This window comes from Gymnogyps californianus, chromosome 8, assembly GCF_018139145.2.
Source record: "Gymnogyps californianus isolate 813 chromosome 8, ASM1813914v2, whole genome shotgun sequence".
Classification (NCBI taxonomy): Eukaryota; Metazoa; Chordata; class Aves; order Accipitriformes; family Cathartidae; genus Gymnogyps; species Gymnogyps californianus.
Window position 1 is genome coordinate 3026417 of NC_059478.1, and position 25686 is coordinate 3052102.

General features: G+C 38.6%; 1 protein-coding gene across 1 annotated transcript in view; it reads right to left on the bottom strand.

The window, feature by feature from the left end:
- The window catches only part of HMCN1 (hemicentin 1), a 201240-nt gene that overhangs the window by 115321 nt on the left and 60233 nt on the right, over window positions 1-25686 (bottom strand). The window contains 7 exon segments of the mRNA XM_050900953.1: window positions 599-757; window positions 1980-2093; window positions 2819-2946; window positions 3372-3513; window positions 15456-15731; window positions 20649-20770; window positions 25519-25663. Coding sequence (XP_050756910.1) covers window positions 599-757; window positions 1980-2093; window positions 2819-2946; window positions 3372-3513; window positions 15456-15731; window positions 20649-20770; window positions 25519-25663 — 1086 coding nt within the window.

Consider the following 25686-nt stretch of genomic DNA (forward strand, 5'->3'; position numbering starts at 1 on the left):
CTTTACAAAAGCAGCCTTGCATGCTCTGTACTTACAATGGGGAGCTCAGAAATAGGCTAAACACCTCACATAAAATGAAAATACAGCCACCCCCATCAGACAAACCTGCATGCTCAAGTGTTAACATTATTAAGTTCCTCATCTCCTTCAAACAGCGTTGCTCATTGCTTCAGAAAGTGTATGTGCCTGACAGGAACATGCATTTAACAAGACACGATGTGTCAGGCCACAAGCAGTTAGAAAGAAGAATTAGTAAGAGGAGAGGAAGGGCGAAGTTACACATAGTAACTTAAGTTAGTATAATCTATTCTCTACTTGAGAACTACGTTAGGTTGAGGTTCGAACAGCTTTTCTCCTTCTCTGCCTCTCTCTTCCTCCTCATAACTTTTATGCTTTGCAAAAGAAGTAAGAGTGAAGGAAAGTTGGAGTCCAAATATGGCAAGGAAACAGCTTAGTGAACACCACCAAAAAGGTGTTCCCAGCACACACACAGACTTACATGTATTTGTGAGAAAGGTTCAAATACACAAGGCACCATTGACAAGATACAGAAACACTGAAGTTAGAGTATTTACTGACTAGATTGCAAGCTACTTACAGCCAACGTCTAGAGTTATCTTTCCAGAAGCTCTGCCTGCATCATTGGTAGCCACACAGGTATAGTCACCAGCATCCAGATCTTGTGTTTCCTGGATCTTCAAAAGACCCCGATGAGTATCAATAATGAGAAATGCTGATGCCCTCAACTCTAAGTCACCTAAGTCCAGACAGAAAAAAAGGTAACTGAAATGTAACAGGGTACTTACCAAAATCATTCCAACACAACAGTGTCCAAGTTTGAGATTAGTTCACAACGTGCCTGTATTCATTTAGCAGATGAGTACTCCGACTTCCACTCAACTGAGTGGAAAAATTCATTACTACATTAGATACAATCCCTTATTTTTGTTTCACAAGGGGAACGCAAACCCAAGTAGCTTTGGGCAGAGATCAGCATTAGGACAGTGTGCCAGGCTGTATTTCTCCTTCCCAAGTTAGAGACTACGTGTGGCAGCGACTTGTCTGCCAGCTCTGTACCAAGTTGGGAATACTGTAAAACCTAGAATACAGCTCTGCTACCTCTCAAGCTCAGCAGAAGCCACAATACTGATGTGTAACTTTCAGAATTGGCCCGCAGGTACCCTTTGGGATGAGTATCAAAGCCTGTTGACTCCTCCTTTAAAATGCAAGCCAAGTATTAACTGCAGTGTTCAGAAGTAGCTTCCTTCGAGGGAAAGCTATTTGCAAACAGACCAGAACAGGGTTTGTGCTTCCCTCCAGCCACTGTCAGAGATGAAGGATTGGACTGGATAACCTATCTGTTGGCAGCGTCTACCAAACAAGATTACTAGTTTTCCAGAAAATCAGCAGGCAGGTGGTTTATACAACCACACACAGGTATCAACTGCTTTTTCTGAGAATAAATGTTCAGTCTTGAGACATAGGATTCTCTGACTCCCACTTAACTCTATGAAAACTCCTGCAGTTGTGATACCCAATATCCTGCTCCGCTATTTAAGAAATTGTAGTAGAAACCTCTGAGATTTGGAAGAAGGAACAAATAAAAATTCCCTAGGCGCTGCAAAAGAATTCAAGCAAAGATCCAATGGGAAAAATAGAAAAATATTCTGCGATTTTTGTAGCATATAGCTAAACATTTTCTGTCAAAAGAATAAACCTTATTTAAGTAGGCAAGAGGCTCCGCTTTTTTTTTTTCGTTTATTATGCTACAGTATATTTATTCACTCCTGTATTTAAACAGGAGCAAGAATTTATGCCCTAGAGGTCAAGTGCCATATCTTCTAGATTTAGAGAATTTCACAGGTCAGTCACTAGTTGGATACTACATAAAGCTTTTGAGAAAACAAAGTCACTTCAAGATCATTGTTCTAAATATTATTGCTAAAGTAAATAGACCAAACACAAAGTAAGAAGTGCACCTTTAAACCATTTAACTTGGGGGGGTGGGATTCCAGTTGTTTTACACTCCATAACAGTTGTGTCTCCAAGAGCAATCAGAATTTCACTTTGAACTATGGTCAATGTTGGGCCCTCTAAAAAGAAACAATATAGAAAAAATAAGTTCCTCATCCAAAGCATATACCATTTTTAAGACATAAACCATGAAATACTCTCATTTTCTCTTGTTATGTGGAAGAATGTTTGCATTAAAAGTCAGAAAGCCTTAAAAATCATGTAAGGTGACAGACAAACACTGGGAAACAGGAAAAAGTAGAGTCTGGAATGTCCAGACCACTGGGACCATATGTAGAACATACAGGAATTTTAGGAAAGAATTGGAAGAGTTTGATCACGTAGAAAGTAAAAAGATTCATTCTCTCTCTCACTCCAGCCAGATGTCGGTCATCAAGAATTTTAGTAGTCTGATATTAATATATTTATGTAGTGTTTAGAGTACACAATTTGGACTAGGACTCCAGAGTGCTAAGCACACTACAGGAATTTACAGAAACATAATTCCTTCTCCAAAGACCTACTCAGGTTTGAAAGCCTACCCCACTTTAATACCCAGTTTTAGGGTTTTTTTTCCCCTTAAAAACAGCATAAGAAGAAACGTTAAGCCTCAAATATCACCTAACAATACTACTCAGATTTGAACAGGAAACAAGAGACATTTGTGAGCTGTTCAACATCTTTTCTGAGTTTTTTGAAATTTCTACCAGTATGTTCTACATGGTTCTACTAATTTTAACAGTTCCTCCCTGATGATGTGTTAGTTTGCTTTTTCTAATTTCACTACATTTTTTCTTTTACTTACCGATGTATGTAAGGGTGGATGTTTGTTTCTCTGTCCCAGCTGAGTTACTTGCCAAGCAACCATAAATTCCTGCATCTTTTGGAGTTGCCTTTCTTATGATTAAGGTGCCTTCTGGGGTCAATCTATACCTGGGAACACACAGGGGAGCAACCAAAATGATTAGTTAAAGAAAAGAGAGTAACGGTTACATCCACACTCCAAGCAGCAACAGCAGCAGCATGACCAGATGGTTATAAACAGGTATTGCTGGGTTTTTTTTCTCATTATAAGCAACAATATTAGTATTAATATATCTACTAGGGAATATCAATGCACTTTGTGAAAAGTGTTCAAATTAATCTTGTAAAAAGCCTTCTGAAAAAGGGAATGAAAGTATTTCTATTTCAGAGATGAAGAAATTGAAATTAAAGAGTTATAAAAGTGAAGGTTGAGGTACTATTTCCAAAACTCAGACTCCTGTGGAAGAAATAGTCAAAATATTTTGGCATTCTTTAAAACTTCTTTCTCACATAGGAAAAAAATAAAAATAAATAGAGAAAGCTATAACCCCTACCTGCTTGAACCAATAATAAACATATCGTTGTGTGTCCATACTACTGTCGGCTTTGGATAACCTGTTGAAGAACACCTGATAGACACTTCAGAGCCTGCTGTAAAAGTCTGATTCTTAGGTGAAATGACAACCCTAGGTGGTTCTAGTAAAAGAAATTAAAAACAGCAATTAAAAATATCCATTTAGAAAACACAGATTATAATAATCACTTTATTCCCATTTTCAAAGCAGCTCTATAGTGAGAAAACAATCCTAATAGAGGTCAGAGCCCGCTCATTTCCTTGCTTCCTCTAGCACAGTCTACCAATTCCCCAGCATAAACCATGCATACCTTTATAAAAGTTAGTAAGTCAGGATTCAGGATACAGAGACCAAATTAATTCACGTACATACACAGTTTGCTTTGTTCTGAGATGCAGAACTTGGAGCTCCCAAATGTGGGTACCAATTCTGCCAAAAAGCTGCCAGAACCAAGCAAAGTTCACCAACACGATCCATCAAGGTGACAAAACCAGGCTGACATAGGCATAAGCTGTGCAAAGTCATCATTCTCAATAGAAACTATGAGAACATTAGTGGTTTCACATGGATTCAACTTGAATGTAACAATTACATAATAATTAACTTAGAATTTTTAATGCATGCTTAAAACTCAGCAAAACAGCAACAGAGCCAATTTTGACAAATATAAGACAAATTTGTGCAGACTCCTGAGAACTAAAGCCAATGACCACAAATCTTCAGGCAGGCCAATGATAAGAATATAACCTGAGTGATAAAAATAAAAGTCACAATATATGTGCACACACACAGAGAAAGAAATGAACAGCAAAATCCTGTTGAAGACAATTGAATCTGCAGTGTTAACAATGCCAATGGATGTTATGGATTTCAGCTGCATTTTCACCAGAAAAATGATTAGGTGAACTTCATAGAATTCATTCACTTATATCCTTAGACAGATTTCCTCAGTGAAAAAGATCACCAAAACAATTCACTGTGGCAACTGACATTTTCTTCTATGGCACATATGATTTTGTCTTAGTTGTAGTGGCAAGAAAAAGATCCACACCATTTAATGGATGAAAAAGTAGCAACCTGTAGTACTAACTGCTGTTATTTCATCTTAGTTATGGCATGAAACTGGCTACTATTAGATCAGTAGTATCAATCTTCATCTTAGGAGCTTTGCCTTTTGCTAATCACACACTGTATTAACATGTATTCCTCTGCAGCTGATCTTTTTACTAGCAACCATAGAATGAAAAGCCTAAGCCTAACCCTCCCTTTTGGGAGAGTAAAAGAGGCTAAATACATTTAACACAGAGAGACCTTGAATCTAGGGCTGCTCTACATAGCTTTTTTATTAGCTTCAGTGGGAATTACACCATCCTATAGGCTCAGGTGATGTCTGACATATTTTCATGGCTGCTAAGGAAAAATGTGTGTAAGAGCCAGTACACACACAACCTATTTATGTGTGGCATAATCCATCAAGGACAAGACGAAGGTGTGATGCTATGCAACTTTCAAGTGAACAGCATAAATCTTTCTAGTTCAGTCTGTCAATGCATACAGAAACAATTCAGAGTGCTGCTACAAATGCCTTTCTGGAAGAATTAATACCATGCCCTTTTCATTATCATTGCGGGGAGGAAGATTATTGTTTAAGTTCTGTGTTGTAATACCATTTGCTTAAAAAGCTGCTAATTAAAAACCACAGTGTTTCTGGCCTCGAAGAAGAATCTCCTTGCAGAAGATTGTGCTGCTTCTAGGATAGAATCGAGGCAGGTTCTGCGTCCTTGCAGGGCAGAAACACCGTGGGTTTTAGTCAGCAGAATTTTAAGCAAATGGTATTAAAACAATCTTCCTCCCCACGATCTCAGCACACTTGATGAGAGGGGATTAGTGACTGATAGAAAATGAGATAATGAGAAATTAAATAGTTTTCAAATGGTCAAACATGAAATTAAGAGCACAGATAAGAACAGCAGGAGATCTCTTCACCTTTTACATGGAATAGTTTATCAAGAGTAGCATAGGTTTGGGAAATACAGGTTGGCAAGTCAATTGATAATATCTATAGAGTCACATTCTGCTGACTTTAACAAGGTGTCTGTGTCTCTGCAGGTCCAACTTCACTTGACTATGGACTAATTACAACACATTATAGCTGCAAGGCAGGGGAGTATATAACTGTCCCATAGATATGGGACATTTTATTGTCTGCCACAATCACAGTTACTATAGAATGACTTGTCCTGTAAAACATCTTATTGAATAGGAGAGCAAGACTCCAAAGGAAAATATTAGTTTTGAAATATAATTAGTTGTAACACCAGTATACCAAGTCATTTAACCTTTTTAGTATACTTTTATTTAAAATATTTGCACTATGTTTTGTGTTTGAGTTTCATGAATAATTCACATCTGTTAGTGTTTCATGCAAACTTATCTGCATGTCCCTATTAAGCACATAAAACCCCTCTTTCAAAGAGAAATGTAACTGCTGTTTTGAGGAAGGCTCTTTGATGCAGTATGGCACCTGGTGCTCTGGGGAACAGAACTATTATTGCCAGGACTTGATGACTCTGTTTTCAGTCATTAACTAGACATGTGAGCTTGTAAAGGATTCTGAGATCTCTAAGTAAAAGTGTATGACAGTATAGCTGTGTGGTTTTGCAAAGAGAAGGAATAAATTAAATAATAAACAGCAACTAATTTGCACACAGTTGCAAAATTGTAAACATAAATGTATGTAATGCCTTATTTCCTTTCCTAAATCTATGTCAATTAACCTTACCCAAGGTCATTAGTTTTTCACTTGTAGAGTAGATTTAATGAAAAGCCGCAGGGTCCTGAAAAGTCCCTCCCGTGTTTCATAACGGCTCTGAAACCTTTGAGCTGCCAGAAGAAAGGCACCAGAGGAAGGCAGAGCCATAGTTCCAGAAGTACTAGGATTAAATCCAGATACAAGGGGGCAGGGAGAGGCAAGAAATGGATGCATGTTACAGAACTGTCCTCAAGTGATTCATGATGTGCACAGCTTTCTCAGCTATTTTTATTTTGTTTTAAATCCTGCCAAGAGACACTGGGAGATATTCTGCATGCTCTGGTCTTCAGGAAGGTCTCCTCATGTTGATATTAGGAAATCGTTTGTCTCAGATGGCAGTTACAGATCGTGCTTTGGCAACACACCGTTGCCCATGCAGTTATTTTCACACAATGATTTTATCAGGTGAGCAGAAGAAGATGGAAGAAATATTTTTATTTAACATAAGCAATGAAATTAATTGAAAAAAGTCAGTATACACAGCTGTAATACTCAAGCTACCAGCTAGAATCAGCGAGGCCACATTTGCCACTAATTAACCATCTTGTTTTCTTGCTCAAAGGCCAGCAACCAGGCAGGTTTTCTTGTATGACAGGTCAATTTGATTTCTTTTGCTTTGTTCTTTGTATCATAGGGGACAAGATTTGTACGTGGGCAGGAGAAGCACAAGCTCCTTACAGTGCCAATCCCATTCAAGGCTGTAGAAGAAAACCTTTTAAACAACATAGGTCATGTGCAAAGCTTCTTAAGAGAAAGAGGGCTGGTGTGAAGATTTCACAATCTGAAGCATTCACACTTGTAACCATCCTTGGTCCTAATAGTCATTAAAATCATTTGAAGCAGTTAAACTTAGCATGAAAAAGGGACAGCAAATACCAAATTTTTATTTCATACAACATAAAACACCCTCTTATCACCTTTTATTAGTAAAAAAGACATTGCCAATGTTTTTTCACTACTTCCTGCATGCTTTTTTTTCTTTTTTAAGAGAAACTTCTCCCCAAAAGCCACCCTGCAGATGATACTTGACTGAACCATTACTTGTAAAGTACCGTATTTTTGTGCAGCACCCTCAAGATTTCTTGCCTTTTACACTAAAAGCATTTTTGGAAAACTGAATGATTCAACCTATTCACCTGACAAGTAATGCAGTAACAAGGCTAAATAAGAACAACTATTTAAATGTATCTAGATTAAAAAAACACCATGTAAGAATGCAACCACTACAGCAGTTTACACACATTTGTTGCAAATTTTTACAAGGGTTTGGTTTTTGTAAAATTTCTCTTCCTCAAGACCTTACAGTAAACATCCAGACCCTCCTATGTACACACAGATACTGGCAGAGAATAGATGGAGCCCCATCCCTGTGTCCAGTCTGTTCGCTAGCAGTTCTCTATAGTTACAACCCATTCTTGTTAGCGCCAGTTACAAGGGTCCGAATGGACCTACCTGGGCTTCTAAATACCAAGATACTGCAAGAGCAGATGCTTATCACAAAGCCCTGCTTTTAGCAATACAGCAACACAGTAGTGTTTATGTGAAAAATTAATTCTCTTCAGACCGAAATCCTGCGTGACCACAGCGATGTCTACAAATTCTTGTGTTACTGTGAGTTTTATGGACATGCCTTAGTTTTTCCACATGGAAACATAAATGGAAGTGAATGGCTTTGATCTCAAACTGTCTAAAAAACTACATTATGTTAGTGTCAAGAGTGCATACTGGGAAGGTGCAGGGGGGAAAAAATATCCAACTTACTATTATGATAGCTATTAACATATGTCAGTAAGCAAGACAGAAGACTGGGGTTATGAAGAATTCCTCCCAGAGCGTAGATTTCCACTTTGATGTCAGATCAGGCACAGAATTCACATTATATCCTATGTTATGAAGTAACAACACAAATACACATAACCTGTCACTACACTCGCAAAAGGAATCCTCTCTGTTCATCTGATTTCTATTAAGTTTAGCAATAGGCCTTGGAATTAACATTCAATTCAATTTTATACTTTTGTTCACAAGCCAAATGAAAGAAGTGTAGAAGAAAAATTGCACATAAACAGAAAAACTGACAAAGGCTCCTGTTTGAATAGCAAGCTGAGAACAGATTTCTTACAGCGTAAATAAAGATCAAAACATTCAATAGGGATAAACAAAAAGTAGCCTTCAGCATTAATCAGCCAGTCACATTCATCTGTACTTTCGGCATCAACCAAGTGAACCTAATTAAAAAGGAATAGTATCTTTGGACATTATTATCTTGCTTCATTCACTTGCCAGCTGTCTCACTTCGCTGCCAAGTTCCCACTGATCTCCTTCCCAATCCACCCTCGACCATGTGGAAGCGCAGGGCGTGCTGTCCTGCATCATCCCTTGCCCTGGCACTCTGCAAAAGCGATGCTGCACAACAAACCATGGAAACATCTGTTTCCCTAACTGCTTATGCGTTAGCTCAGGTAAAAGATACACAGCAGTAGCATTCAAGGTTGCTTTTGTGAGACTCTCCACAAAGCTTCCAAGCACAAATTTAACTTCTGTAGGGTGGAGGGGGAGCATTATTGGGATCTTCTTGTTGTTCAGCCAGGGAGTACGCACAAGCTGCAATTTCACCAATGGCAACAGCACACTTTGCTACCGCAGGACAGAACAAGTTGATCTGCTGTGATATACTATGCAGCATCCACCCCAGCACTAAAAAGTGTGCTGTGAAAGACAACAGGGGAAGGATCACCCATTTTCTCTCCGTAGCCAAAAGAACTGCCTCCCAAAAGACACGCAGATATGCACTACAGTCAAAGAGTCTTCTCACCAAAGTTGCTCTTCATAACCTCCCTGCACTTCCTTGTAACTTGGCATTCACTGACCATATGCAGACACCATCAGAAAAAATTAAGCGCATGATAAGTATTCACCAGCTGTGAACAAGAGGCCATAAAGAAAGTGTCTGACACCATACATACCACATGCCTGGCCTTTACAATGACCTCCCTGCAGGAGAAAGACCTGCAGAAGGAGAGGAAACGGGTTCCTTCCTCCTCATGTCCCTGTCCCGGGTTTGTACTCAGCCCTAGAAGTTGGCAGACTCAGGAAAAAACACTTGGTGAACACCTTTATAAATGAAAATGAAAAAGTCAGGCTTCCTGCTCCAGCAGAGCAGCGCTGACATGCTGCAGATAAAGAAACATCATCTTGGAAAACCAGTACATTACAGAAAGTGAAATAGGGAACTTCGATCTCTGGAACCTAGTGGGTTCTTCTCAGGGGATGTGTCCCGATCTTCACGTGATAGAGAGACAGTTCACTTTATTGAAATGTAAATTGAACTTTTTTATGCTCCTGTGTATTACCAAGGACTGCACACAGCCCTCTTGGAAGGGTCGCCAATCCAAAACCTTTCCTATAGCTACAAGTACAATACTTAACAGTTTAATTAATGACTTCCTTGTGCTTTTTATTAACTGTTGCAGTAACAGAGATCAAATATCCTGCAAGAAGCTAGTTTCCAAGAGATCCACATGGTATATTGCCTTGAACCAAAGGTTTGTGTAGGCCAGAAGACACCTAGAAGTATTCATTTCTAAACATGTTATGGTTCCACTCCTCCAAAACCCCTCTTAGAAATCCTTCTAAAGGCCTACATTTTCTGTGAGAAAGCAGCAAGAAAATAATAAGCAAGAAATCAAGTGACAGAAATTAAGATGCATGACACTGATTTCCTGTTTAATACCCTAAATCTTTCATCAAGTTAGGACTTAAGTTCTTTGGAGCAAGAACTCCTCCCACGATGCATAATCTGAAGACCATAAAAAACTACAAAAGCTTAATCACCACTTATTTAGTTGAATTTGTGACAAATTATCTAAAAGACACAGAAAACGTAAAGATATTTCTAGCTGGATGAGAGCGCTTTGTTTGTCCTGCTTTTGTATTGATCTGTAAAGGATCTCACCCGGGGAATATTATCAAAAGAAACCTCCCAAACAGTAAATTCAGGCCAACTCATGAAATCAGGCCATAAGAGTGATTGGTCTAATAATGCAAACAATTTTTTCCCCCATCAGTTCCCTTTCACCAAACATAGAAAAGAACCTCTTACAAACGGTGGCTATGTAGAGAAGACAAATGAACTTGGGGATACTCATTAATTTTCTTGAGTGACAGAAAGGCTGTCTTGAGCCTCCAGAGAGGCTGCTCAGGCAATTCCTGACCCTTCTGCTAACCTGCATTTCCTGTGCAAGAGGCTAGTTTCCAAAAAACAGCTTAATGACTATCATTGAGCCTGCTGTGAATGATAATTAGCACCTAGGATACGTACTGATTCATCTCTCTTTCTTTGAAAGAATACTGACTTTTGCATCAAAGCACATTGCTGAGAGTTCAATTGTTCTACTTCCTGCTCTAACAGGAGTGGAAGTGTCACAGTGATAACAGATTTGAGACAGTAACTTTAAAATACGCGGCTTGGAAAAAATATCAACTCACCTTCTCAGACAGTTCCAAATAACAGCCTAGAAAGAAGCACAGAAGGCACTAAACTGCTTTTCATTCTTCAGGACAGACACCTTGCATTTAATTAACTTTCTAAATTTGAAATAGCAAGTAAAGCAGTAATACTTCTATTCTATTCCTTCTCATTTTCTCCATGTTAAAGAACTCAGTACAGTCTAACAAATTTCTCCTTGCCCGTTATTACAGTGCGTATCCATGTATCTAAGTGATATTCACACAATCAGTTATACAGAGATCTCAAAAACTAAGATGTTTATTTCTGTATTGCCTCTTTTCAGAGAAAAGAGCAGAGGAAATTCAGGGAACAAAGCACTGGGTTATGCCAAGGATGTAACTTACCTTTTGTCCATCTAGACAGTCTCTTTCCTGGAATTATTCCAGATATAAGTACATTCATGCTGAAAGTCCTACTGTGTTAATTCAGTTCTGGTTTCTGCTCCTTGTCTGGGATGTACCTGAGCATTACCATTGCTTTGGTTGAGCCAAGTCACATACATTGTCTCCTGGGCAATTTTTTTTCAACCTGCATTTCAAGCTATTAGTTGGCTGTTAAGTGTCCACATCAGTTCCCTACAGTAGACAACACACTTGTATCTTGTCAGGCTAAGAGGTCCCGCTCTCCCTCGCTGCACATCTAATGTAGCTGACTCTGTTCATACAGTAGGACGGTACTCTTGTCACGTGTTGACTTGACAAAAGATCACTTAGCAGACTGTTATTACAGCAATGACATTTCTTCAATGCCCGAAGTCAAACATACACTTTATTTCTCCTGTGGGCAGGTGGAACACATAATATGTATGCTTATTTCTTGCACGTGCAGCTTAGGTGCTTCTAGCACTTAGCTGCTAGCACAGATCACTCTGAATTATTTAACAGTGCTATGTGTAAGCAGATGCTAAAAATGCCTTTCAGTTGTGATGGTGATACCACACAGGCATTTAAACATTTTTAAGTGTTCAGCAAATAAGCAGGTAAAGGAAACCCACCATGCTATGGACAGAACAGTAACTACAGCATGTATGATTTTATTTTACCTGTACATTCAGATAAAGAAATACATCCAAATAGTATGCTGACCTGCATGCTGTTCATCAATGAGCCCAACGCACAGCAGCTGGCACTTGATTACCTTAGATGGCTCCCAGTAAGACAAAGGTTCAGTGTTGCCTCACTTCTTGTTCATCTACTGCTGGAATTCATCATATGCTGAGATTACTAAACTCAAACATCTCTACTAATCACCAACATAAACACAAGCAAAAGCTGTAAGAGTTTCTACATACTATACAGCTGTGTTGTAGAGGCAAAAGACACTTGCAATCATTAAAAGAAGTGCTTCATTGTCTACTCTTACTTACTCACACCAGAAAACATGCAAAACCAAGACTACCATAAAATCACATTCAGCATCACCCAAATTTCAGGGATCTGAGTTTTAATTGTGTATTTGAATTCTTGGAGGGGGAAGGAAACAAAAAAACCACCACAAGTCAACCTCTTCAGCATGCACATTGTTTCAATTAAAAAAAACAAAACAAAACCACAAGCATAAGTTCCTCAAAATCCCCCCCCAAATCAATACCACTTATGTGTATGAAAGCATCAAGAACAAAACATCAAGCTACCAAAACACACCATATTAATTCAACCTGATAAAGATGCATATAGCAAACTCATATTTTGCCTACAAGACTGTAACAAACTGGAAAAAAAAGTTTACATGCTTATGGAATTTGCCTCATCAGTGAGAAATATCTCATTGAAAAGTTTATAGGATCATCAATGTTTCACACTCCTGGCCATCACACAGCTGCAATATGCTCCTCCAGGCTTCTGATAAATTATATGAAGCATCTGAAAAAGTAGTGAATGCCCTTACAAATTCATTTATGTTTCCACATAAGAGCAATCTGTTGGCAGGACCTGAGCAATGCACACTATGTAGCCACCATTTAACAAGGTCAAAAGATCAGCGTGTACTTTAAAAGTTAGTCATTGCACTCAGTCAGCACCAACACAATCCTAGAAGGCTTGAGAGCTTATACTCCTTGAAATTTATAAAACTGCATTCAATGACCTTTCAGACTACTCGGAGCAGTATACTGCCACTCCACAAACAGGCACAAGTTTTAAACGAGATCTTCATCTAGCTGTGCTCAGTATTAGTGTGGGACAATTAATGACCTGGTATAGTATGTTCTTCTTAACAGAGAACACACAACTGGGGGGAAAAGTCAACCCTCATTCAAGATTTCAGTCTGTATTTGTACAGCTGCTGGCACAAAAATCAGATTAATATTCTCTTTCAGAAGCAGCCGCATCAAACTGAAAGCTTTCAAAACAAGGGTTTACTACAATCCACTTAAGCACGTAAAGCAGATGCTGGGTTATTTTTAGAGCTACCAACATTTGTTCTCTGCCTTAACTCCCACTCCAGAAAGAAAATGGGGATGAAAGTAGCGTTTATTCTCTTATGATCCAAAATTCAGAGATCTATATGGAACTGTCCCAACAATAATAAAGGACTTCAGTATGAATTTAATTTGACATTCTGAATTACTTGCAACTACACAAAGCATGAACCATCTCAATCTATTAACAAGACTTCAAATTTCCTTCTTCAGAATGTTAATAATGACAACCCTATAAACCTTTTGCTTCTTACATATAGCCACCCTTTACTCTTCTGCTGCCAAATATAAACTGTTCTTTTGAATACTATTCTAGACCCTATCAAGCACGACGGGTTGTACATGACACAATCACACACCAGAGTACCTCCAGAAATCTGATAGAAATCATTTTGTCCAAGCAAACTAAAATGATCACGAATAATAGCGCATACAACCATCCCGATACCATTCAGCTTCTGCATATAGCCATTTGAAAGGCTGGCAGTAGATTACTTTTTCCAAACAAAAAGAGGCAGATGCTACTGCAGAAATCTGAACTCAGCTGCAGCTTAGCGTTTCCTACATATTTATGTTAGTCTAAGCATCTTTCATCAGAAACGAAAGAAAACACAACTCAGACTCTCAACTAAGCCTGTCTAAACTGTCCAAGAGGGTTATATCTCAGACATGTTTTAAAGCTGTCAGCAATACCAGCACCAGCCAAAATGTAATTCCCCACTATTTGATATAATCATTCTACACATAAGTTATTTGAAACTCAATATTCTGCTGTGGCAGCAGTAAACTTCTTTAGCTTTACTATAAAAAACTGCCACAAGTAATTTGGTCACTGTGTTAAAGCTCCCAGCTGGTCTACAGACATTAGGGAGGAAAAATCTAAATCCCAGGAAGAGATGAATGAGGAAGGGGGGCACTTCTCTTGCTGCCTTTGACATGCTTGAATGAGCATCTTGATGGAAAAACCCTGTAGAATTTAAAATTAAGTTTTCCAAACATATGGGGTTGAGTTTTTTTTCATGGCTTTTTTTACTTCAGCCTTGCTAGAAATTTAACAATTATAACTCTGTTGTAGCCATCTAAGGGTAATTCAAACAGAGCAATGAACAAACACTTCATTCTGCTGTATTTTGTAATAGGTCCCACATAATTGATTGCACACCTACTTATTCCACCTTGCTAAACCAATATGCTCTTCCTATAAGGAAAACTACATCCCATTAGTAAGTGTTACAACTCCATTTTTGACCTTTCTCTGTTTTGGAGCACCTTAAGCCAGGCAATTCCATTGAATTTTTCTTTTTTCCATAATTCTAAGTTTTCCATCAGTTAACAAAGGACTAGAATTACAGCAGTGAAGTTAACGAAGCTACCCACTCTGCACAGAATACGACCCAGTACCATCAGCAAGCAGAAATCCTGTCAGAGTCACCTACAAGCAGACAGAACAGTTTTCTTACTAAAACATTTTGAGTTGTGTCTCTTCTTACCCACAGACAAGCAGCTAGGAACCAAAGGTTCAAAACTCCACATGACAAAGGCAAACGGAGAGAAACCTGCAGTACTTTCAAATTTTAAAAGGATTAGCTCCAAGACAAAATTACTGCATTTATACATATTTTTTTTAAATTTATTCCCAGTATGAAGCAACAGCACGGATCTAGACCTTGTTTGGTCTCACCCATGCTGTCTTTTTCAGTTCCGACATTTTTAAAGTCCTTGCCTTCATAAAAATCTAGCCCTTCATAAAATTGTAATTAGTTCTTAGCTTGGCACTATAAGACAGATACAATAACATAATACACAGAAAAACTTAGAAGTACTATTCTGTTATAAAGAGATATAAAATAATCCAGATGAACACAGAAACTTTTACCAATTTAGTTACACATATATAACTATAGTTATAATTTCACTAAAAAAAAAATCCACATAGCCAGCCTGCTGGCTACAAATATTGGAGTGGTGTGCATGTATGTAACTATTTCTGTGCTCTACTCTTTAGGAGACGCTAACAACAAAACTACCTCAGGCTTCGTTCGCTTGTACAGCAGTTAAATTGGTAGTTACAGGAGGAGGATCAAACCACGGCTCAGAGACAACAACAGCACAAGGCAGTGTCGCAAAATGAGTACTAGTGCTGTTTGGTTACTCCCAGTGCCATTTTAAAACAGGGAAGAGCTACATAATGTTCTGTCAGTCTTCAAGCAGTTTTATCAACAGGCATAAATAAAATACCAAAATTACTAAGAGAGACAGCTCACAAGATAAAGAAAATATAAACCACGACAGAGTAAGTTTAACATGCAGTTTTCTTGTTACCTTGCACCGTAAGGAAGACTGATGCGGTGGTAGATCCACCCTCATTAGAAGCGATGCAGTTGTACTTGCCAGCATCCGTAAGCTTTACAGTCTTCACCTCTAAAGACAGGTTGCTCATCATCCTTATTCGCAGGGGCTCCTTAAGCCTCACATCCCTGCCATTTCTCTGCCAGGTGAGATTGTAACGCACTGTGCTTAAAGTTAGGCAGGTCAAGATGGCTCCTTCACCTGGCACAGCCGTGACATTATTAGGAACCTGAATCATGGGTGGAGGCTCTGTGTAGAAAGAGCAGAATAAAGAACAAAATTTTAAGAGAAAGATTTGGGAACCTTTGATTCATTTGTGGATTCTTGATAAACAACTTCAAGTACACTACAGAGTTAAAAAAATAAAAAATTATGTCATATTGGTTAAATATTTAGTTTAATTTCACATTGCTAAAGCCGTGAAACAGAACCCAGGGCAGCATCCTCATTCCTTGGTGCTAAGCTACCTGACAGGAGCTTACATCACAGGAACACACCTGATTTAGGTCAAAACTATCATGTCACCTAGGATGAAAGATCACATCACATACGAGAGAGGATGTAGCACTGTGTTCTCTGAGCTCATCTTGCACCGGGGAAAGCCAACAAGAGATCAGAGCGCCACAGCAACAGAAGGAAGAGACAGGACCACCACCAGGTCTCAGAGTCTGACCTCTGACTGAGGTGTGACCACAGTTAGCAAACTTCAAGCTGCAACAGCCGGCAAGAAGCACGGAAGAGGGCCCAGGGTCTGGGCAGGGGTATCGGGGGGACAGAGGGGCCCTGCCAGTACTCGAGGGATCTGCAAATGTGCATGTGTCTCTAGAGAGCAGTGAGTATGTGCTCTCACTAGTGAACTTCAATCCTTACCAGCCAGGGAGGAGGAGGGGAGTTGGCTGTCCATGCTTTATGCAAGTCCTACATGTGGCTGCTGTTGAAGGCAGCACCTTGTCTGTAGGAGTCTGTGGAGCTGGCTGTGTCAGTGTCCGCTGCGTCAGTGTCCTCTGTGTGTGCCTCTGTGATACCTGTTCAGCTTCACTACTCACGAATGTGCAAACAGGAAAGCAGGAGCAGCATCCACGGGTCTGGGACAGAGACCCTCAGGTCCCTGGGCTCACGGGGCTGAGCTTCAGCAGCCAGGCAGGAAGAATTCCTAGACTGGCGCTGCTCTAGGCAGCGGCCACTTACAACAGCCCTTACCTAAGATTTGAGTGGAAACTGTTAATGTCATTATGTTTTCCTTCCTATCCATACATATTTTGTGTTGTAACTTCCACTATTTGTTATTATTTGCTTTCCACTCTACTCATCTGTACACTTCTATCACACTCCTGGAAGATAGCACCTGCAATAATTTTGTACTGGAATTAAACTTTGAAACAACAGATGCTTAAAATAGGAGCAGTCGTCCTGATCCTTCTTGAGATATCACTGATAAAGGAGGCAACATTCAAATGTTCAACAAAGAAAATACACTATGTATCACTTTATGCTTTCCCATTAAAAACACACACACACACACATATATATATATATATTTTCCACTTGTTTTTCCCCAGACTGGTTCTTGAAAAAAGAAAGATCTGCAATGAAAAATATTCTGAGTGGGATGCTTTAGCAGAAATAAGACAGCTGTAAGAGCAAGAACAAATCTTTATCAGTACACACTAAAACACAATCATCCTAAGAAAAGCAAAGATAACCAGGAATAAAAAAAGTCTATATTTATTAAGAGTGAATATTTATTAAGGGCGAAAGTTACTCCTAAGCTCAGAGCCAGCCATAACTCCTCCTCATTTAAGTCTCATGTGGGGTCTCAGATAAGGTTCACAAGCTTTATACTAGATCTCTGCATGGCAATGAATCACTCATACACTCTGCATGCTGCTGGTTGTGCAGCTCGGCTTCTCTATAAACACAGTCCCTAACAGCAATCACCCTTATCACCAAAACTGTGTATTTTAACACATGCAGAGGAGAGTCAAGAAAAGCTACCCTTGCTTACTGAGAATGGAGTTTCTCCACCGCACTTTAGGTTTTGGTTTGTTTGGGAGAAAAGACAAATCTTCTAATGCTTTCCATGGGCATATCACCAAGTATGTTACTTAAAGAAACTTAGAGAAGAGAGAGATGAAGGCCAGTACAGGACTAAAATCCCCATCTTTTGAATGTCAGTCCGGTGGGGCACAACATCTTTTGGACTACACCAGCCTCTTATCATAATAGTGCACACACATAGCAATCCCCAGCCAAACTCTAAGCTGAATTCAGAGCACTTTACTGGCACTTGAGTTAAGGTGCCTGCACAAGCTAACAAGCCATTTGACATTTTAAAGATTTAATACTAGTAAGACAGTCAAACTCAAGTGTTTGCTTTTTCTGAAACTAGAAAATGTTGACACAGTTCCAATACCTTTCACACAGCAGTTGACAAAATGGATTACCTGTGATATACTGTCTGTCAGCTGGGCAAACTAAGAATACTTGAAAAGATTGTTTACTTTGCTCAAAGAAGAATTTTCTTCCAAATATTTGTACACAAGGATTTCAAAGCCTCTCCCTCACATTAATCCTCTGCATGGCTCAAAACAGAACTAATTGCTCATGTTTACATAGTGAGTCAGTCTCAGTCGGTCTCTCAGTGCTCTAAATAAGAGGATATGGGAATTTTTCCCCTCATCACTCTTGACTTTCAAGTGCTACCAATACCACAAGAAAAAAGTTAGGATTCTCTTTCAGTTTTCTGTGTGAGGAGGAGGATGGTTGCAAGTTCCAGACCAAGAATCTTTATGCCCACAATTTCTGGGGCAGAATATAACACCTTCTTGTCCTCCAAAACATAGTTTGAAACAAGCATATGGGAATACCCTATCCGCCTGAAGGATTTCCATAGCCAAAATATAAAATAGTGCTCTAGAGCTAGGACTTGGGTAAGTATTGATGTCACTGTTCTATTCTACTAGAGTACTTTGTGTGACTAAAAGGATGTTCCTCTCCTCAAATTTACCACTCGGTGTAAGAGGGCTTTTTCTCTACAAACTTTGCCTTGTGTGGAATTACTGGATATTACACTGGTTTCTTTGGATTTGCTCATACTGCAGTGAGAGGAACATCTTTACCTGGAAAAGAGAAGGTGAAGGGATAGATAGTCACCCTCTTCAACTATTGAGTGGGTTGTTCTAGAGAATACAGAGTTAGAGTCTCCTCAGGGCACACACAAAAAAAAAAAAAAAAAAAAAGGATTAGAGTCTGTAGCCATAATATGCAGCAGGGGAAATTCTGACTAGACATGCAAAATATTTTCCTATTGGGGGTAGTTAAGCACTGAAGGCTGCCCGTGAAACTTGTGAAATCTCTATCCTTGGGGACATTCAAAGTTTGATTGGACAAGTTCCTGGGAAATGCAATCAAGCTTGGAAATTAATTCTGCTTTGAGCTGCGAGTTGGACTAGGTAACTTCCAAAAGGTCCCTCCAGCCTAAATTGTTTTGTGATTCTATGATTCATAATCCAGGTTAACTAACCTGAATTAGCTACTACAGCAGATAAAAGACTAGACAACTTTGATTTCAAGCAGTTATATGAAACCCTGAGGCTGAATTCAAACTGCTGTTCTGAGCTCCACTATCCTCCCTACCACTGTAAATTAACTGACTCAGCTCCAGTGTTTTCCCTAGTCAGGAGCAATAGCTTACACTTCTGCATGACAGATGTCTGATCAACACAAATAGAAGGCTATATAGAATGGATTTTTGTTTCAAAATAGAAATTATTTTTCCCTTCCCTCAGACTGAATTGCAACTGTGAAAAATTAAGCGACAAAATTTACTATAGTATGGACAGGGTTTTCATCCACCCACCCACACGCATAATTAAGCTTTTCTTCTTCATTTTTCCTGCAAGTCATCTTCCCACAGAAGACCTCTACTGTCTGCTGAAGCCGTTCAAAACCGTGCCTGGTTTTATGTTTTCTCCATCTGTGTTTGGGGTGCACCTTGGTTTACAGTCATTTAAACTAAATTCCTCTGATAGAGTTAAAAGGATTAACTTTGTTAAGTAAAGCCTGTTGTTTTACTTTGGGAAACATTTCTAGCTGACCTGCAATTGAAACTCAACATCATGATCTGCAGGCGATAACCAACATCCACGTGTCCCAGCGATCAGACTGACAGGTACACAAGCAGCGTAGCTTTACATTTGCCTTTCACAGAAGACAACCAACTTTACTCTCTCCCACTCCAAATTTATGTCCAAATCTTGACCAGGATGACACTAATCACTTCTCAGGAAGGATTCTCTCTTACCACAACTAACTTTCAGTAATAATTAATGGGGCATAATCATTTAGTGCCCCAAGTCTGAACTGGTCATTAACTTACACAAGGAAAATTCCCTCTCTCTCAGCAAGTGGAATATCAGTGCTTTAAGCTTTGAAACTGCTTCAACACATAAGGCACACCAACTCATACTAAATGCATGACCAGATTTACAACTAGTTGTCCTTTAAATTGACATTTTTATGAAGTTAATAACATTTTAAATTAAATTAAAAAAACAAACAACCAGTGATCAAAATTATCTATTGATACATAATGATTGCTAGCCATTTTGGGGCTAGCAACCAAATACTACTGTTTATTCACAATTATCTTTGTGATTAGCCCTATTTATTCCTCATTTAATTTTACTTCCTTCATCCTAGTTATTCACTTTCAAAAAATTCAAGGTAATAGATGAGATTTCCAACAATTTACTAACTCTTGTTCAAAAAAAAGCAGAAAACTTTTGAATGCAACTTTTGTAATTCCTCGTCTATCAGATAATACATACATACATCAAGTAAACATATAATTGCTACAGCTTGAAATAAAAATGAGAACAACTGAAATCTGAGACTTCGATTTCTGCTCCTACAGGCCATATCTATTCTGCAAGTCCAAGTGGTAGTGGGAACTAATTAAAACAAATCCAATGTTAATATTTAAAACAAGGGTGCTGAATAAACATCAGCACACTTGCGTACATGGGTAAGAAAACACACATTAATTAAAAATATACTTAGAACTGGAAATGTATTTTATTGGCCCCAAGTGCCACTGCTCTCTGTTAAGTGTTCCAGCACAACGTATTAGCACGCTTCAGCGTAGAAGGATGGACTACTACCCACCTGATACATCCAGAAATGTCTGCGCACGTCCGGTTCCTGCACTGCTAGTTGCCATACACTCGTAAAAGCCTTCATCGGGCAAGGAGACCTTGGCAATTTCCCAACTCATACTAGATGATTCTCTGGAGGAAGAAAAGGGCATACTCACTAAATTCCTGAAGGAATCAAGAAGTACAGGAACTTGGTTTCCTGACTACAGACACAGGAGATTTTCACAATAATTCAGAGGAAAAACAGACCCTCTGATGAATCAAATTGGATCTAGCTTTATGGATTTTATTTAAAGAAACGATATATACATTGTCAGCCTTCTTATAAGTATTAAGAAATGTAAGTTTTTGCAGAATGTCTCACTTGCACATCTACAAATATGTCTTTAACATATGTCAACAGTTGTCACACAATAACTAAACCCACTGTATTTGCAGTCATTCACTCAGCTGCTCATACTCTATTGTTATATTTACTACTTGAGAAGATACCTTTCCTTAATACCGAGAAGTTTCTATATAGAACCAGTATGCAGTACCAAACCTGCAGCTCTTACTAGCAAGGGTAACAAGGGTTCATCCTCCCAGCCTGAGCTTCTCAAACTCACAGGTACAGATAGGGGCTACACATAAAGGAGACCCCAACCTTTATCAGATACCATCTGCTTTGCCCCCTCTATATGCAAATCCACTATTAGGTTCATACAGTGGAGAGGGCAGCATCTACCCTACTGCAGGCAGCTCTCTTTGTACTTTTTAAACTGCTGGGACTACCTCCATCCCAAACATTTACAGTCCAGCAAAATGCGAAGATGACTCTGACTTCTGCTCTGCCGGCTGCACCTCTGAACTTATGACCAGCAATAACTATGACAATCCAATATTCTGCACATTGATTGCCTAACCATACAAAAATAAACAGTGCAACACATATAAAGACAGAATTGATGGATTCAAGACTGAAAATGGAGGGCGGGGTATAGAAGAGATGTGAGCAAGATAACATAATAGGAACCCACAGAAATACTTGCAGCTTTTCTATAAATCACAGCAAGGGCAAAGCTGATAGGCAATAATACCATGTATCTATCACATACAACGTTAAAGTCAAGAAGAGAATAAAAGTGTAACTACATTGACTGGTGGTTACATGTGCTTAAAAATAAACACTCTTACAGCATCTCAAGATTCAAAACCACATTTTATACAACTAATGGTGCAACAGACACACAGAGGATGACATAAATGAGCAAAACAGTGGTGCTTCTGCAGTGTCTCAGCGCTCCCTCTGGCCTGTTGCTATGGCATACAAACAAAACTGATGAGCACTAAAATATCCATGCTAGCTTTGGCAAGTAATTGCCATGTTATGGGAAAACACTAAATTAGTGAACCCTTTGTCTCTCTTTTGTTTGTCTGAATAGATTGATTTATCAACCCTTAAAGGATACAGAAAGAACAAGAGAAAGAGACTTGGAATACGCATGAAAGTTCAATGCTGTAGCACCATGAGACAGACAATCCAACTACACCACAAATGAAAACAGTATATAGTGACCTTAAATGGCTTCCTACTTATTCTCTCTTACTTCATGCTTACTCTAGATAACCTAACATATCATATATCAAATCTATGACATTTTACAGTGCAATGCTGGCAAATGGACATGGCAGTAACTGCCAACACTAAAGAATAAGGTAGTGTTTCTTCCAAGTAAAAAGTGAGAAGCTTCACTTAACATAATTCCCTTGAAAAAGAGAAGTTATGCAATCCTATTCTTCTTCATTCCTGACTTTTGCTATACACCAGATGTCGAACATGGAAACCTTGAGAATGGAAGCATAAAAGGAAACGTGTCCAGAGTGGAAAAGCTTGACAGAGACCTGTGGTGGTCAAAAAAAAAAATTAAATACAACAGTAGCAATGAATAATACACACCTCAAGGCACCTGCTGCACACTTTGGCACTGACTCTAAAAAGCAGTAACTGTACACAACTCTTTGCAACATGTGTTATTGGGGTAACTCAGCACCTTTCAGCATCAAGTCATTTATTTATCCAAATAATTTTACAATATATGCAATTTGCTGATCAAGCTGCTTATCTAGTCAGTTTGGAAAATACAAACATGCTCCCTTAGCCAAGCCGCAAAATCCAAAGACCAAATTACATTCTGGTTATTAGTTACTGTAGAAACACCAGCAGAGAGCACAGTGATATTCATGGTGTATCTAATCACACTTCTTGGTCGCCATAAACCTCCACACTCCATATCACGTTTTCACCTGGGAAGTTACCAGCAGCAGGCTGTGGCTCACATGAATGAACTAAAACACAAGATTCACTCGTACCACACTAGTTGACGCATAGTTTGGAGGGATACGTTCTGCATGGTTTAGCAAATCAGATACTAGACTTGACTAAGAACCACAAATATGAGTTGATTCAGAGTGATTTTTCTTTAAATTATGATTATTATTTTAATTAACTAAATGGGTTGCCTTTCTTGTCAGAATTTCACACATTATTTTTGCCGATTCTGACCTTTGCAGAGTTGGTGGGATCTGCCATTTACAATACAGAATGGATTTTAAAGACATATTAGTGCTCAGTTCCCACTGATTTCCCACTGGAATGAGGTGCTTAACTACTGTTCTTGGTCTCCTAAATCAGACTTGTCAGAAATACACTAGAATATTAACCAAAATCCAAATTTTCTTACTAGACCACCTGCCACAGGATGCGGAAATCTAGAAAAACAAAACTGTTGCAATTTTAGAGAAATTTCTTTTTCTTACATATTACTCATTTAAAAAGAGGAATTATTATTATAGCTCATAGTACCTCTCAAATCAAAGCAAAAAAAATTTTTTCAAAGTATGTTCAAGAACCTTTAACCTATATTCATTCTAATGCTATTTTCACATAGACAACTGTCCTGATAGAACTACAATATTCACCTTATAAACCATTTCCTTTTTGAAATAAGTATTTAAAAAAAAAAAATTGAGTAAAGATGACATCTTGTCACCAAAACAAAACTCAAACTCATTCAATGCAGAGCAAGAATACAGCTCAAATCTGCATTAAACTAGTAAGCTGGACAAATCCTGTATGGAACTTCACTACTAATAAAATGCAGACAAGCCAAATTAGACCGTATTTAACTGTGATCAATAATATTTGGCTTGAGATATATTTTGTTAAATTAACTTGGATGATCTGTTCATTCACCTGGTTTGTAATATGAAAATGAAGAATGCAGCCCAATCATAAAGGTGCTGGATATGTGAAAAGCAAGGAGTAGGAGTGTGTGGTTTGATAACTAAAGAATGGAAAGAATTACACAGCTGCTAAAGTATGTGCCGAGGTTGACTAAATGTAAATGGCACCTCATTTAAAAAAAAAAAAAAAAAAAAAAAAAAAGGCGCGAGAGAGCGCTGCAGCATTTCACACTGCCGACAGTGTACAAGGGTGCTTCAGAATATAATTTTGGTAGTCATGTACCTGTGTCATGGTTTAATCCTAGCCGACAACTAAGCGCCACACAGCTGCTCGCTCACTCCCCCCACCCAGCGGGATGAGGGACAGAATTAAAAAAAAAAAAACAAACAAAACAAAAAACACCTCGTGGGTTGAGATAAAGACAGTTTAATAGGACAGAAAGGAAGAAAAATAATGATAATTAATAATAATAATAATATAATGACAATAATAATACTAAAAGAATTAGAATATACAAAAGAAGTGATGCCCAATGGAATTGCTCACCACTTGCCAACTGATGCCCAGTCAGTTCCTGAGCCGCGATCCACCCCTCCCAGCCAACTCCCCCCAGTTTATATACTGGGCATGATGTCATATGGTATGGAATATCCCTCTGGCCAGCTTGGGTCAGCTGCCCTGGCTGTGTCCCCTCCCAGCTTCTTGTGCCCCTCCAGCCTTCTTGCTGGCTGGGCACAGAAGCTGAGAAATCCTTAGCTTAAGATAAGCACTACTTAGCAACAACTAAAAACATCAGTGTGTTATCAACATTATTCTCCTACTAAATCCAAAACACAGCACTGTACCAGCTACTAGGAAGAAAATTAACTCTAACCCAGCCGAAACCAGGACAACCTGCTATTGAATGCTAGAACTTAGCCTTCAGTCTTCTCCTGAAGTTCTTCAGGCTTTACAAGAGGCTGCCGACACTTTTCTAGCACATACTTTCCTTTTGTGTTCAACTACCAGAATTACAAGATGGACTTTATGAGTATTTTAATTCTTTTTTTTTTTTTTTTTTTTTTTTTTAATTTCTTATCTCATTCTACAGAGAAAGAGCATGCAATCCATTTTCTATACAGAAATCTGAAGAGCCTTCTGGTATATTCAGTATAAGTTTTCCTATTGCGAGAGATTTTCTGAAGAGGAAAATTTTCTAGGGTAGGTCATAGGACCTACTTCTAGGGTATCCATGAAAGACCATTAAAAATAAAGCAAATTAATGTATGTTACATAATCATCTATGTATTGGGGGGGAGAGGGGTGTTCCAGAAAAAAAACTAGTTACCCATCTACTTAACATAACTTTTAAAAATATAAATTAAAAGCATTTGCCTTCTAGACTTTTAGACCCAGTTTATCATCATTTAAGAGCACACATTTGAGGGGGATTTTGGCCAGAACGACATAATCTCATCAGATTGTACACCCTCCTCAAACATGCACATATATATTATAAATCTCTCCATAGAATACAGCCTCCCTAATGAATACCACCAAAAATAACAGAATGGAAGTAATAGGATATAAGCAGTATATAATAGTAAATAATAAATAGAAATCATGGGATATAAATAGGAAATAAAACAGTATTGGAAAAAAGGTCACTACTTACCTGAAGAACTGATCCACTCCTAGTTTTACTCCATTTTTAGTAAAACGCTGAGTAAAAGGTATAAGACTTTCTACGTGGCAAGGAACAGACCCTGGCTGTAAATAATATCCTGGAGTCTTCATGGGCATTGTAACTTTTGGAGCAGCTGAAGAAAGCAAATATTCCCCA